The sequence below is a fragment of the Bos indicus x Bos taurus genome, chromosome 18 (assembly GCF_003369695.1).
Source record: "Bos indicus x Bos taurus breed Angus x Brahman F1 hybrid chromosome 18, Bos_hybrid_MaternalHap_v2.0, whole genome shotgun sequence".
Taxonomy (NCBI): Eukaryota; Metazoa; Chordata; class Mammalia; order Artiodactyla; family Bovidae; genus Bos; species Bos indicus x Bos taurus.
This window is the reverse complement of record NC_040093.1, coordinates 5,891,476-5,907,424: the sequence shown is the minus strand read 5'-3', so window position 1 is coordinate 5,907,424 and position 15,949 is coordinate 5,891,476. Positions and strand designations below refer to the sequence as shown.

At 41.2% G+C, this 15,949-nt stretch overlaps 1 protein-coding gene across 4 annotated transcripts in view; it reads right to left on the bottom strand.

Annotated features, from left to right (window-relative positions):
- The window catches only part of LOC113876082 (zinc finger protein 665-like), a 48,087-nt gene extending 32,160 nt beyond the window's left edge, over positions 1–15,927 (bottom strand). For 2 of the 4 annotated variants that reach the window (XR_003506416.1, XM_027514910.1), the window contains exons 1-2: positions 15,728–15,927; positions 12,324–12,413 (exon numbers count right to left, since the gene is read on the bottom strand). Coding sequence is in view for 1 of the 4 variants with exons in the window: in XM_027514911.1 (XP_027370712.1) it covers positions 6,662–6,822; positions 7,812–7,938; positions 12,324–12,395 (360 nt within the window). In the remaining 3 variants the exon portion in view is untranslated. Of the gene's footprint in view, positions 1–5,872; positions 6,823–7,811; positions 7,939–8,630; positions 8,671–12,323; positions 12,414–15,727 lie in introns of those variants that run through there. The other 2 variants (XM_027514911.1, XR_003506415.1) reach the window with 2 other exon arrangements.
- Positions 15,928–15,949: the final 22 nt, after the last annotated feature.

The window sequence follows — 15,949 nt, the reverse complement described above, 5'->3', positions numbered from 1 at the left end:
TAACTCAGCCCTTTGGGCAGATGTCTCTTCAGGTACCTGAACATGGGATATTTTATCAATAATTGACTGCTTTACCGTTAGAGGAATCATCTGTGAAAACTAAAATTGCCCCTTCCAAAGGTTGAATAGAAAATTTCTTTGGAAAAATCACTGGATGTGTTTTAAAAAAAAAAAGCAAAACGGGGCTTGAGGGCAAATGAAACAAAATTTGACCCTGGAAATCTATCAGGGCAACTTGCCAATCATCACTATTTTGTAAAAGAAATTGCAATTGATCTTTATTGAATGGAATCACTATATTTGTTACTTCTTTTCCAAAAAGTTCCACATTTTTTTTTCTACCTTTTATAATTAATTGTGTCACCAAGCTGAGATAAGATAAAACTATTTTTCTTGGGGTCACTGGTAGATGGAGCCATTCCAATGGGCCTTTTTGCCACAAGTATCCTGTGGTGTATGTTCTATGGCGAGAATAATTAAATCCCATCCTCTGGTAATATTAATCCTAATTAACTAATCATTTAAAGCCTCATCTATTTTAACAAGAGCCGACTCTGCCTCACTAGTCAACTTTTTTTTAGAACTGGGATTAGGATTGCTTTTTTAAGCAATCAAAGGCTTCAAATCTGCCGTAGTCAGTTTTAAATGTGGGTGTACCTCATGTGAAGAGTTGACTCATTGGAAAAGACTCTGATGCTGGGAGGGATTGGGGGCAAGAGGAGAAGGGGACGACAGAGGATGAGATGGCTGGATGGCATCACTGACTTGATGGACGTGAGTCTGAGTGAACTCCGAAGTTGGTGATGGACAGGGAGGCCTGGTGTGCTGTGATTCTTGGGGTCGCAGAGTCGGATACGACTGAGTGACTGAACTGAACTGAACTGAGTAAGGGCTGAGACCTGAGTAAAGGATTTTGCACACTCAATGTAGTTGAAAGGTTTCTTTACAAAATGTACTCTCCAGTGACCTGTAAGGTGTGAATTTTGACGGAAGGCTTTGCCACAATCACTACATTTGCAAGGTTTCATTCCAGAATGAATTTGCTGATGACGTGTAAGGCTTGATTTTTGAGTAAAGACCTGGCCACATTCATTACATTTGTTAGGTTTCTTTGCAGTATGAACTCTCTGATGCCTTCCAAGAGTTGCACGTATAGTGAAAACTTTGCCACACTCATTACATTTGTAAGGTTTCTCTCCAATATGAGTTCTCTGATGACTTGCAAGATGTGAATTTTTACCAAACCTCCTGTCACACTCATTATATTTATAGGGTTCCTCTCCAGTATGAACCTTCCGATAAATCGCAAGGTTTTTATTTCGACTGAAGACCTTGCTACACATATCACATTCATATAACTTCTTTCCGGTATGAATTTTCTGATGTCTGATGAGGTTAGTGGTGACTAAAGGTTTTTCCACACTCATTACACTGGTTTCTCTCCAGTATGAACTCTATGATGCAATGCAAGGGTTGCATATAGACTAAAAGCTTTGCCACACTCACTACATCTATAAGGTTTCTCCCCAGTATGAACCCTCTGATGAGTTGCAAGGCTTGAATTATTTTTTTTTTTTTCAAGGCTTGAATTATTACTGAAGACTTTGTTGCAGAAATCACATACACAGAACTTCTTTCCTGTATGAATTTTCTGATGTCTAGTGAGGTTTGAATAGTGATTAAAGGTTTTTCCACATTCATTCCATTTGTAAGGTTTCTCTCCACTGTGAATTCTCCAACAATTTAGAAGTCTTGAATTTCAACTAAAGACTTTGTCACATAAATCACATTTAAATATTTTCTCTCCTGTGTGGACTGTCTGATGTCTGGCAAGGTTTGAGCTATGGAGAAAGGTTTTGTTACACTTGCTACATTTGTAAGGTCTTTTGCCGTGTGCTTTCTGGTCCTGTGTCAGGACTGAGGAATGCGTAAAGTCATTTTCATGAATGTTAGAAATACTGGTTTGAACTTCAGGAGAAATTATATGAAGTGATGAAAATGGGACACTACTGTTGATTTTCTTGTCAGGGTCATCAAATCCATACATTTCCCCTTCACTTCTTATTATGTGGAGTTCATCCTGAAAGTTTAAACCAAGCTGATTTTCAACAGGCTTGATTCTGACATCCCTTTGACAACAGCAATGTCTTCCATCAGTGAGATTTTGTTATTGGTCACAAGCATTCCTTTATCATATCTTTCATTACATCTCTGCTGAGACTCAAAGTCATATTTGAGTCCATATTTTCCTGCATTTCCCTGAGGTAAAAATGTTGGATTTCAAGACTTTTGGGTCTTCTCAACATCACTGTTTCAAGTACTTTTCTTGTGTCACTGTTCGATTTTAGCTGTAATTGCTTAATCACACGTATGGGAGAGATATCTACAATATATAAAGAACCACAGTATCCTATTCATTAGAATCCATAAATAAATCTTTCATGTTGAGTATGTGTTATACCAAAAGTAATACTGATATCCAACAGAGTTATGAAAGTTCCTAACAATGATCTTAAAACTTTTAGAAACACTAAAGGAATAGAATTCTTTACTAAATAACATATAATTCAAGTTAATTTTAAGGTAGCCTTACTTTACAAACCCCATGTCAGAAACACTCACATTGGAAATCAGCTATCAAAGAAAGGGTATTTTTTCACCATGACCCCAAAGTACATACCAATTAACATTAAACATACTGCTGTTCCATAGCTGAGGAGAAAAAAAAATTATATTACAGATATACTCTGCATACTTACTATAGAAAAATGCTAAAAAATGGATAATACACTGTAATGTTAAATAGTCCAAACAAAGGTGATCTAATAAATAATTTAATGGGCTGTTTAGAATTGAAAAATGAATACATGATAGAGAAAATAAAGAGTATAACAAAACTATTTTTAAGAAAAAATATTTTTCTAAAAATTTACTATAAAGCTATGTACCCATAAATAAAAGGCATTTTACAACATGAACAAATAATGCATGTCAGTCGTATTGCTTTATACATGCAAAAAGACCATTGTCTGGATATCACAACTAATAATTAATATAAAAAATATTGTCCAGATATCAAACAACCAATAAATAGAGGATGCCCTACTTAGGCAGTATCCTTCAAATTATTTATGTTATTCACTCCAAATGTACATAATAAGGACTGAGCATTTTGTAAATTTTTAAACCAGGTTCAGACAAAATGCTGAGAAAAATTGCAAAAGAAAAGCACACAAATATAATAAAGACAAAGGGATATCAACAACCTGCAACTGGGGCTTCCCTGGTGATGCAGTGGATAAGAATATGGCTGCCAATGCAGGGGACACGAGTTCGATCCCTGGTTTGGGAAGAATCTACCTGCCACAGACCAACTAAGTTCCTGCGCCACAATTACTGGGCTCACGTACCACAATTACTGAAGCCAAGCACGTAGGGCCCATGCTTCCCGATAAGAGAAGCCATGGCAATGAGAAGACCGTGCACCGCAACAAAGAGAAGCCCCTTCTCTGCCAGCAACTAACAAATAATTAGTTGGATCCAGGGCAACCGATATTTAAGTTTTTAAAAAAGGAGATGGATGCATTTCTTCTGTACACAGATATGCAGTTACAAAGAAATCACATCAACAGTAGAGTAGGAAAAAGATTGTCATTTTGAAACTAAGTCCCCCTATATTTGAGTTCTCTTGTTGAGTTTGATTAACCTGTTTATAGAATATGTTATTCTCTTTCTTTTTCACACCAGTTCCCCTTAAGATTGAGGAGAATCAAAAAAGGGAGGGGACTGAAACTGAGCAAGGCCCTGGGGGGCCCAACCAGGTACACAGTTTCTGGTTCATAGGAAAAGGCTTAGTCACCTAGACTTTACCTGAGATCCAAAGAGGAGATTCAAGCAGTAACTATTAGGGAAGTGAGGGAGGGCAGAGACAAAGGAAAATCAAGTCCAGCATAATCTTTTCCACAATGGATAGCTAAAACTGATACCTTGATTTACAACCCCTAGCTGTGGCTTCAAACAGCTGGATCCAAAATGACTTAAAAACTGATGACACCCATAAGGTCAACTGAGAACTGAAATTCTTTTTTTTTAATGATTATTTTCATATTTATTTTTGGCTTTATCGGATCTTAGTTTGCGGTGTGTAGGCTCTCAATTTCTGGCTCCCTAGTTGCGGAGTATGGCTTTGTTGCCTCAAGGCATGTGGGATCTTGGTGCTCCAACCAGGGATCGAACCCAAGTCTCCTGCATTGGAAGGCAGATTCCCAAACACTGAACCACCAGGGAAGTCCCAGGAACTGAATTTTTTAACCACTGACTCCAAGCAAATAATGGTATATCTCAGCTAATGCCTTTGCTCCCTCTTAGAAGGAATCACAAGACCGAGATTTAGGAACTTTTCTTACAGGCACACATAGAATAATCCTAAAGTAACTCACAACATGCTGCCGGAGTCGGCAGCTGAGATCTTATGGGGAAGCTGGGATCACAGACACTCCACTTCCCTCTCTCTTTTAAAAATCTTACACCCTGGCCAGCCAGCAAGGTGGATTTAAGAGAGGCCTGGGTCTCCTATTTTCCTGCGTGGTCCTACATCAACTAATAAACTTTTCTCTGCTCCAGACTCCAAGGTTTCAGTTTGTTTGGTCTCACCAAGTGACCAGCACATGTACTTGGGTTCAGCCTCATTAGGTCTGATGTATGTTCTTTGTTAGGAGAAGGTACAAGATGGTGCTGAAAGCCAGGCTTCTACAGAGCATTTCCTCAGATGGCTCATCAGACTCAATGGAAAAGACTGAAAGGTTTTCTGCTAAGATAAGGAACAAGGACACAGTCTCTCAATATTTATAAAAACATATACCTGAAAAAAAAATAAAATAAAAAAATAAAAACATATACCTGAAAGTTCTGGCAAGAATACATAGGCATGAAAAGAGATAATAGGTCTCCTAAGAGCAAAAGGAAGCGAAATTATCTGTTGACAACTGACATAATCTAATTATGTGCGTATGAGCCTGCCTGCTAAGTCACTTCAGTCGTGCCCAAGTCTGTGTGACCCTATGGACTATAGCCTGCCAGGCTCCTCTGTCCATGGGATTCTCCAGGCAAGAATACTGAAGTGGATTGCCATGCCCTACTCCAGGAGATCTTCCCCTAGTGTCTCTTACGTCTCCTGCATTGGCAGGCTGATTCTTTACCACTAAGCCCAATCTGATTATGTAGAAAATGCCAAAAAAAAAAAGATACAATAAATGCAAAGATATCCCAAGCCCATGGATTGGAGATCAACATTGTCAAGATGCCAATACTAGCCAAAGAGATCAACAGATTCAAAATAATCCCTAGTGAAATCCCAATGGCATTCATTTCTTAAAGAAATAGATGGATTTGTCCATGCTACTATTCTCAGCAAACAACAGCAAAAACAAGCTTGAAAAGAACAAAGTCAGCAGTTTGACACTCCAAGACTTACTCCAGTTTCCAGAGACCACTGACACACGATAGAGCCAACAGGAAAAAAAAAAAAACCAAAAAACTCTTGTGTAAAGAATCCACCGGCAATGTGGGAAACCTGGGTTCGATTCCTGGGTTGGGAAGATCCCCTGGAGGAGGGCATAGCAACCCACTCCAGTATTCTTGCCTGTAGAATCCCCGTGGACAGAAGAGCCTGGCGGGCTACAATCCATGAGGTCACGAAGAGTCGGACAGGACTGAGGACTGAGCACAGCGCATACAGCCTACTGAAGTTCCACAATGGTCTCAGGATCACTATACAAGGCAAGGGCAGCAAATTGTGTTACTCAGTAAACCCAGTCCACAGAGAGTCTACCAAACGTTGTCTGTAAACTACAGGAGAATTATCACAGCAAAGAAACTGGAAAAACCTTTAGTCTTTGGGTCTACATAATTCAAAAGCACATTTAAGAAGCAAAATCGTACAAACCTACGAAAATAAAAAATCAGGAAGAGTACACATTCCCAGACTAGGCAATGCAGTACAAGAGCCAAAAATTTACAAGATATGGTAGTCAGATACCCTACGACATTGACATGGAACCATCTGCTTGACCCACAGATGCTAAGAGCCAGAAAGATTCATACATGTTCCCCATGCAGAACTGGGGATCAAAAAGAGGATCTCTCTGTCCATTACCTTAGTTTTCTTAAGAAACAATAGAGAAGACCCAATCCATCTCCCTGGTACACACAACCCTGAAGGGCATGGCAGAAGCAGAGCACAAGAATGGCTGAGGGATCTAAATAAGCAGACAGGGATGGGGACAGCTCCATAGAGACTCTGAGGTACCAGAGGAGTCAAATGACAGCCAATGTTTTCCCATTTTTTTTTTTAATCACAAATAATGCTTTTAATTAGCTAGCTTCTTACAGTACTCACATAACAGAGACTGACAAATCCATGTTACTGTTGTTTAGTTGCTCAGTTGTGTCCAACTCTTTTGCGACCCCATGGACTATAGCCTGGTAAGCTCCGCTGTCCATGGGATTTCCCAGGCAAGAATACTGGAGTGGGTTGCCACCTCCTTCCCCATCCCATGTTTTGATTACATCTTCCAAGTACAGCAACTCTGATCAAACTCAGAAGCTCAGTGGAGGGATCCCCTCTGATCCATATGGACTAAGAACTGGGCATCCAGGGGGATTAAGACCAGAAGAACAGATGAAAGGGCAAGAGACCCTTGATAACACAACCCACATTATGCTCCTCAAACTCAAGCAAAGACCAGTTCACAGGAGCCAGATGGTGACTGTTGTGGATCTTGACAAAGACCTTGCTCTCTCTCTGTAGGAACTGTGGCACCACTGGAGGGTGAAAGAATACATTTTACATGATGAATGACATCAAGTGATAAGTAGGGGAGAATAAAAATTTCCTCTGAGAGTTTTCAATAAACACACTTTGGTTTTCCCAAAGAACTCTCTACTCTGACAAGAGGTTCCCAGACTCTATAAAGGCTGTGGCTTCCTCTCAGCCCTGAGAACATGTCTCTAATTTGTACTTTTGATACATTCCACCCACTTGGTTTTTTGCTATTTTCACACCAGTTATCACAGTCCTGGGCTCTTTCTCTAGCTCTAACATGGAGATAATGTTCAGATCAGAAATAGAAATTACTGCTTTATCAAAAACAAAGAAACATAAAGTGCTGTGTTTGTTCTTTGTTCAGCTGAGTAATGAGGGCATGACAGCTGGGTCTGGAAAAATATTTCACAAATTCCCTGGTGGCTCAGTGGTAAAGAATCCACCTGCTAATGCAGGAGACGTGGGTAGGATTCCTGGTCTGGAATGATGCCATAGGCTGAGCAGCAGCTAAGCCTGAATGCCACAACTACTGAGCCTGTGCTCTAGAGCCTGGCAATGGCAACTACTGAAGCCCATGCACTAGAGCCTGAGCTCAGCAACAAGAGAAGCCACCACAATGAGAGGCCTGTGCCCGTCCACTAAAGAAAAGCTGGGCAGCAACAAAGACCCAGCATCACCAAAATTATAAATGCATAGGGAACAGTGTACTATACATATCTAACACTCTTCCAATAAATATTGAATTAGAAGCAAAGGGTAGGAAGCAGGATATCAGATATTTTTTTAAAATCTGCCATTGGGCTTTATACATAATTAAGCTCTGGAACAACCTCAACCTCTGATGTAACATGAAACGGATATCATCATCTGAAAAAAGGGTCAGTTTAAACTTGTGATGCTCCATCATGTCTGAGTCCAAGAGGTCCACAGGGGAAAACACACAACACAAAAGGGCAGATACCAACTTCTACACAGAATTCATCCTCACCCAGGGAGAACAGGTTCCTATAGGTCTCCACCATCACGTCCCTGTACAAGGCCCTCTGAGCAGGGTCCAGGCATTCCCACTCTTCCAGAGAGAAGTCAATGGCCACATCCTCGAAAGTCAACTGTTCCTGAAACAAAAAATTTTAGGGGATCACAGTGGTTGGGGAGGAAGCTCAGATAAATTAGGAGTTTGGGATGAACATACACATGCTACTATTAATATATATAAAACAGATAAACAGGGCCTACTGAATTGCACAAGGAACTATACTCAATATCTTGAAATAACCTGTAATGGAAAAGAATCTAAAAAAGAATATATATACAGCTGAGTCATCTTGCTGTACACTTGAAATATACATACAGTTGAATCACTTTGCTGTACACTTGAAACTAATGCAACATTGTCAATTAACTACACCTCAATAACAACAAAAAAATATTTACCCAAGTGGCCATGAGGATATTTCTCATCTTTTAAAAAATGAAAAGAAGAGGTAAGTGTAAGGACTGATTCTACTGAAGTAAATATAAGATCCATGTTAAGGAGCAAATTATATGTCTCTAATTATAATTTCTTATGGTTGTTCTAACAGATTATGATATCCTCCAATTAATACAGATTTTTCATCTTTGTGGACAATTAGAAAACACACAGAAATAAAATTCAAGAATAGGTTGTCTATGGAGAAGCATTAGATATCACATTCTAAACACTGAGTTGAGGACTTCCCTGGTGGTCCAGTGGCTAAGAATCTACCTGCCAATGCAGGGGACATGGATTCAATCCCTGGTCCAGGAAGATCCCACATGTCAAGGAGCAACGAAGTCCATTGAGCCTGTGCTCTAAAGCCCGTGCTCTGCAACAAGAGAAGCCACCATGATGAGAAGCTCAAGCACTGTAATTAGAGACCAGCCCCCATTCACCGCAACTAGAGAAAAGCACATGCACAGCAATGAAGACCCAGTGCAGCCAAAAATAAACAAACACTGAGTGCTACTCAGTATCTAGATGAGCTCCTGTATGAAGGCTGTCTTTAGACATGGTGAAGTCCACTGTAGTATTAGAGAAAAGTCAAAACCTTCAATTATGATAATAATAAGAATAGCAATGACTAAAAGTATTTGAACACTTCCAGGATTTGAACATAACTCTAAATTAGTACTTTACAAGCATGAACTTGTTATCAACATATTAGGTCATTAGGAAAAGACCTGTTCCCATTTTACAGAGGAGAATTCTGTGTTAGAGACACTCTGAGGCTCCAAGTCAAGAAGTTAAGAAATAACACAGCAAGCACCTGAACCTTTGAGGGTTGGGCTCTCGAACTGAAGCTAAAAAACCGAATAGCTTAGTTAAAGAGAATTAAAAGTACATTGATAGGGACTTCCCTGGTGGTCCAGTGGCTAAGATTCTGCTCTCCCAATGCAGGGGGCCTGGGTTCCATACCTGCTAGAGGACCTAGCACACACATGCTGCAACTAACACCCAGTGCAGCCAAATAAATCAATAAATATTTTTACAATTACACTGACAGAGGGCTCACTGAGAAAACTTGAAAGAAGTTCAAAAAGAGTGGCATGAAAGGTCATTATATATGTGGACCCACACAAACACACACATACACATAAAATGTTAGTAATCTTCCCACTACTGAAACCATTAACATGATAGTGTAGGAAAAACTCAAGGCCAGGGAATATACTGAAGATATAATTTCAACTGTAAAAGATATATACTCTTGAAATCATGAGGAGTGATTGCAACTGGCCTCAAAAAACATTTTTTAAAGGATTAAAAGGGAGTCCTATGAACAAAAAACCCCACAAATTACATAATCTATAAGATATGAGTAATTTTGTAGAAACTTAAACCTAAGTTGGAAATATTAAGAAATAAAAAATTTGAACAGAATTATAACTAGAGATTCAAGTTGTAATCAAAAATCTCAAAAACTCAGGAAAAGGTATCTATACTGCATAATTCTACCAAACATTTACAAAAAAGATTACCACTACTCCTGCTAATTGGACAGCATCACTGACTCGATGGACATGAGTTTGAGTAAGCTCCAGGAGTTGGCGATGGACAGGAAAGCCTGGTGTGCTGCAGTCCATGGGGTCACAAAGAGTCAGACAAGACTGAACAACTGAACTAAACTGAATCCTGCTAAATATCTTGCACAGAGTTAGGAGAAAACACTGCCAAACTCAATCAATGTGGCCAGCATGATTTTGATACCCAACCCAGAGAATATCTGACATCATGACCAACTGGATTTTATTCCTATAAGGCAAGGATGACTCAAGGCACAAAAATCAATTAATATGATACACCAACTTAACAGAATAAAGCAAAAAAAAGCACACCATCATCTCAGCTGATGCAAAAAATTCCTGTGGCAAAATTCAACAATTTCCCCATATATAACACGTAAGAAAACAAAAACAGTAAACTACCTCAACATAATAAACCCTATACATGAAAGGAATACCCCTAACATCATACTCAAAGGTGAAAGAATGAAAGCTTTTATTCTCAAATCAAGAGGACAAAGATGTACACACTCCACACGACTGTTCAACAAACTACTGAATCTCCTAGCCAGAGCAATTAGACAAGAAAAAGAAATAAAAATTATCCCAAACTGAAAAATGATTAAAATTATCTTTTTTCCTAGAAAACAAGGTTTTAACTGTACAAACCATAAATGCTGGTGTTGTTTACTCACTCAGTCATGTCTGACTTTTTCTGACCCCATGGACTGTAGCCTGCCAGGATCCTCTGTCCAGGGATTTCCCAGGCAAGAACACTGGAGTGTGTTGCCACATCCTTCTCTAAGGGATCTGCCTGACCCAGGGATCGAACCTGTGTCTCCTGCATTGGCAAGTGGATTCCTGACCACTGACCCCAAGGGAAGCCCACAAACCTAAGTAGTCCACTTACGGAAAACAGAATCTAGGATTCCACTCTAGGATTCAGTGGAATCCCTATCAAAGTTCTCATGGCAATTTTGGCAGAAATAGAAAAATGCTAAAATACATAGAGAATCTCAAGCAAACTGTCAAAAGACTCTTGAAAAAGAAGAAAGATGGAGGTGTTCCTTTTCTATATTTCAAAACATAATATGAAGTAATCTAGGGGACTTCCCTGGCAATCCAGTGGTTAGGACTTTGCCTTCCAATGTAGGGGGTGCAGGTTCGATCCCTGGCCAAGGTGTTAAGATCCCATATGCCTCGAAGCCAAAAAACCAAAACATAAAACAGAAGCAATATTGTAACAAATTCAATAAAGACTTTAAAAACTGTCCACATCAAAAAATGAAAATAAAAAACAAACCAACAAAAAACCCACTAAGTAATCCAGACGGTAGGGTACTTGCTGCTGCTGCTGCTGCTAAGTTGCTTTAGTCGTGTCCGACTCTGTGCGACCCCAGAGACGGCAGCCCACCAGGTTCCCCCGTCCCTGGGATTCTCTAGGCAAGAACATTGAAATGGGTTGCCATTTCCTTCTCCAGTGCATGAAAGTGAAAAGTGAAAGTGAAGTCGCTCAGTCGCGTCTGACTCTTGGCGACGCCATGGACTGCAGCCTATCAGGCTCCTCCATCCATGGGATTTTCCAGGCAAGAGTACTGGAGTGGGGTGCCACTGCCTTCTCCAAGGGTACTTATATAAACATAAATATACAAACCAATGGAGCAAAAGTGAGTACTCAGAAATAATCCTTTGCATGTATGTAAAATGTACTAAGGAGGGTACTGAGACTACACAATGGAAAAAGGACAGTCCTAATAACAAATGGTGCTAAAAACTGAGTACCGACAACACAATAAAGCTGGAACTTAACCTGCATCAATCAGAGAAATTGCGATGTCAAAGGACACAATCAACAGAAAACCTCTAAGGACACGTCATATAAAGTGATACAAAGAATTTCCAACTCTCATGGATTTAGATTGATTTCATACTTTAAAATCAACGATGGAATAAAACAACCTCTATCACTCATGTCTGCTTCTCAAGTAACCATTCCATTCCCAATCATTAAGATTTTGAAGCCAGTGGCCCACTCATTTACCTACAAATATATTATAAAAATTAGAAAAAATTTCTCTTCACTTGTCTCTTTCAGAATTCAGCAGGCATTTGTGCGTATTAATACTCAACCTCTGTGTGTAACTTCTTTCATCCTGGTTGACAGAGGGCAGACAGGGCATCCACATGGGCCCTAAGCAATCCCTGCCACCCAACAGCACTGAGACCCTGTCTCCAACCCGTGGGTGAGAAACCCTGCCCAGGATGGCACCCAGGGGAGCCTCCTCACAAGGGCCAGGTCACCGGGTCATGGGGAGACGGGATCCAAGTGGAGACGACAGACCCTGAGGGAAAGCCCTGGGTAAGTGTGCATGCACAGGAGTCAGACAGGATAGTCCAGAGTCAGACACGATTATCGAGCCCAGAGAAGGGCATTTGAGAAAGGACAGACTAAGAATCACTGAGAATATGACCTTACCTGAGAAAGAGCCATGCCTGACTCCTTTTCTTTCCTCTTCCTCATCTTCTGTGTGTCTTCCTCAGGCAACATGAGACTTTAGAGGTCAATCTTAAAAGTTACAAACATGCTGTTTAAGGCTTAGAATGAACATTCCCCCCTCTCTGTGTCACAACCACAGAGGAGAAAGCTTACCATGTGGAACAGAGTCCTCGGCTGCCCACTGTGACAGGAGGGACTCACGACAGTCAACACCCACACACAGTCCAACACAGTGTTTTTCCCCACACTTTCCGTAAGATCTCGCTCCCCTCCTGGTGAGGCCTCATGCATACAGCAGCAGTAGGCACCTCCGCTGACCCCAAAATCCCCTTCAGGTCACACACCAGGCCTTGGTCCATCCCTATGCAGAGCAGAACTCCCTCAGCTTCAGTCCACAGACCCATATGTAACAGGACATATCCCCTACTGAAAACATTCTAAAATCTTGAATGTGGTTTTTTAGACGCCAGAAGGATAGAAGTTTACTTTCATATTTTCCTGTAAGTAAGAGGGCTTATTTATTTTGAATAAAGAGTGATTATTTAATTTCAAAAAAAAAAAAAGCCTGTAATCTTAATCTTAGCATTCATAAATTTCCTTCTGGTGCAAACAAACTTACAAGCAATACAATAACAGAAAACATTCCAAGCCCTAATAACTGATGCCTGAGAGAAAAATACATGAGAAGACACCCAAGGGCCCACTAGATTCCAAGTCACACTACTTTCACATCCAGTGACCCAAAACAAACACTGTCATCTCCAAAAATGACTACTGAAAGCGAGATGTCTCCAACAATGTACATGTCCCAGTGGGACATTTACTTATTTATTTAAAAAAAAAGAAAAAAGAATCAAGGACTTCCCTGGTGGTCCACTGGTAAAGAATCCACTTCCAATGCAGAGGACAGGGGTCTGATCCCTAGTCTAGGAGGACTCCACATCCCAAGGGGCAACTAAGCCCGCGCACCACAACTACTGAGTCCACACGCCTAGAACCTGTGCTGGGCAACAAGAGAAACCTCTACAATCAGAAGCCCAGGCACTGCAACTAGAGAGTAGCACCCTCACCACAACTAGAGAATGCCTGTGCACAGCAAGGAAAAAATAAATAAATTTTAAATAAATAAAGTTCAGCAAGCCAAAAATAAATTTGAAAAAAAATTTAATAGTCAAAAAAGAAAAAGTAACTCCATTATAAAAAAAAGAATACTTTAAATAAATGTTCCACTAAAAAGGCACTATGTAGTGAAATCAGTCATTTCTTACCCCAGTGTCCTCTCCCCAGTCCCCTACCCCAGGGGTGACCCACAATTAAGTGAATCAAGACCCTGGCTGAATAAGGACTGCAAATGGAAGTCATCTTCTCATATAAATAAGTACAAAATGGCACAAACTTTATAGACAGGAGTTTTGCAATTCTCATCCTCATTTGTATAATTTAAACAAATTTTAAATTTACTAAATTCCAAAGTCACATCAAGGTCTTGGCCATGATGCTGTGAAAGATTGAAGGTAGGAGGAGAAGGGGACGACAGAGGATGAAAGGGTTGGATGGCATCACTGACTCAACGGACATGAGTTTGAGCAAGCTCCAGGAGATGGCAAAGGACGGGGCAGCCTGGTGTGCTGCAGTCCATGGGGTCGCAAAGAGTCAGACAAGACTGAGCAACTGAACAACAACAAAAGTCACACATCAATATATCCTAACTTAATCATCCATATCCAAACAGTTTACCATCTATCTGGATCCAGTTTCCCCCTCTACCTGCACTATCATGTGTTACCATTTCATTCCCTTTATCTGCTACTGCTGCTAAGTCACTTCAGTTGTGTCTGACTCTGTGTGACCCCACAGACAGCAGCCCACCAGGCTTCCCCGTCCCTGAGATTCTTCTTTCTCCGTCCCCTCATTTTGCTTCACTCGGCTCTCCTGCTATTTCTCCCCTCTTCTCTACTTCCCTTACACCTGTCCTGCTCCACTTTGCAACTTGCTTCCCTTCTTGACCCTCCTTCTTCCCCCACCTCTGCTCCCCCTCTACCCTCTGGGTTACACCTCATCTATTGCAGTTAAATTTCCTTCCTCTTCACTCCCTGGCACCTTAGCTGGCGATGCTTCTTTCCTGCTCTCTCTCTACGTCTGCTCTTCTTGTCACCCTCTGTCCTCATTCCCTCCCAGCAGTAAGTTGCTCTGAAGGCCAAGTTTCCACCTTTTCTAACCACTGTGGGACTCTGTGCAAAGGGCAGCACCACTCATGCCCCCTGTCCTATGGCTGATCCGGCAGCCTCTCCCCACGTTTCCCATCTGGAGAGAGGCTTGTTAACTTACTTCTCTTATTTTATTCACCTGCTACTTTCAAGGCTAAATCTATTTCATTTTTTAAAAATCCCTTTGCATGTCCCTCAGCCATCCTCTATGCTCCATCTGGTATTCCTCATTCTTTTCTCCAGCTCAGTTTTTCTATTCCTTTCTCAGTCCCTCTGTCTCTGCTTCTCCTGATCCTCCCTTCATCCCTATATTTAGAAATACGGCAACTAATAAGAGGGGCTGAGAGGGCAAGGCTGGGCGAGGGGCAGGAACCCACCCCTGCAGACAAGTACTTTACAAGGGAGGTGGGAAACAGTAGAAGGTTTTAAGCAGGAAAATGTTGGGTAGGCAAAAAAGCCAAGGGCAGCTGACAGGGACAGAGTAAAGGTACAAAGTAGATGATTAAACAGTTAATCCCACTAGAGGACTGTCAATAGAAGAAATATGGGAGGCTCCTATAAGTTAATGATTACACAAGAAAGCAGGTTCGCTTAACCACAAAACCAACCAGGCTTGCTTAGCAATGAAATCATGCAATAGAAGCACAACACATGCCAACAAACAGTAAAACAATGGTGGCACGAAACTCACATCCTGCCCAGTGAGCTCAATAAGTTAGGACATGCTCTGTGCACACATAAAAAGCAGTAATTTGTGGATCTGGCTTTACCTTGTAGGAACAAGAAAACTCCCATGCTCAACCCGGAGGAGGAGCTGATGATGGAAGCATGATGTCTATTCAGAAAAGACAAGGAAGGTCTTCTCCGCCTCATCTTTCGATTATAAAACTGTAGCCCAGTAAATTCTCAGGGGGGCATCCCCTCTCCCGCGCCCTTGTAAGCCTCACAAGCATCCTCGTCTAATAAATCACTTCTTCCTATCTCTTTGTCTCTAGCTAATTTTTTTTTTTTCTGCGCTGAGACATAAAAGAATGTGATACCGGAGCTCTTTGGAGCCCAGAAATGGGATCGAACAGTGTCACAGTGACTGGCTTCAGAGAAATTCACAAACCGAAAGAGAAATGATCAAGAGAGAGAGAAAGAATCCGCGACCAGTCCCGCTAGGTCTGAACTTACCCGGGTTGGGACGGCAGTGGGGAGTTTAGATCCGCAGTCACTCACAAGACCCTAAGGAGGAAGTAAGACAGGCCTCGCAGAGCGGTTCACTAGAAAGGAGACATTCACCCTTCCTTGTACAACCTTCACTCCTCGCCCTCCACTTCCAGGTCCTTTCAAAAAACGCCGGCGCGGGGTCAGAAGCAGGACTTCCGGGGTCAGAAGCAGGACTTCCGGGGTCGG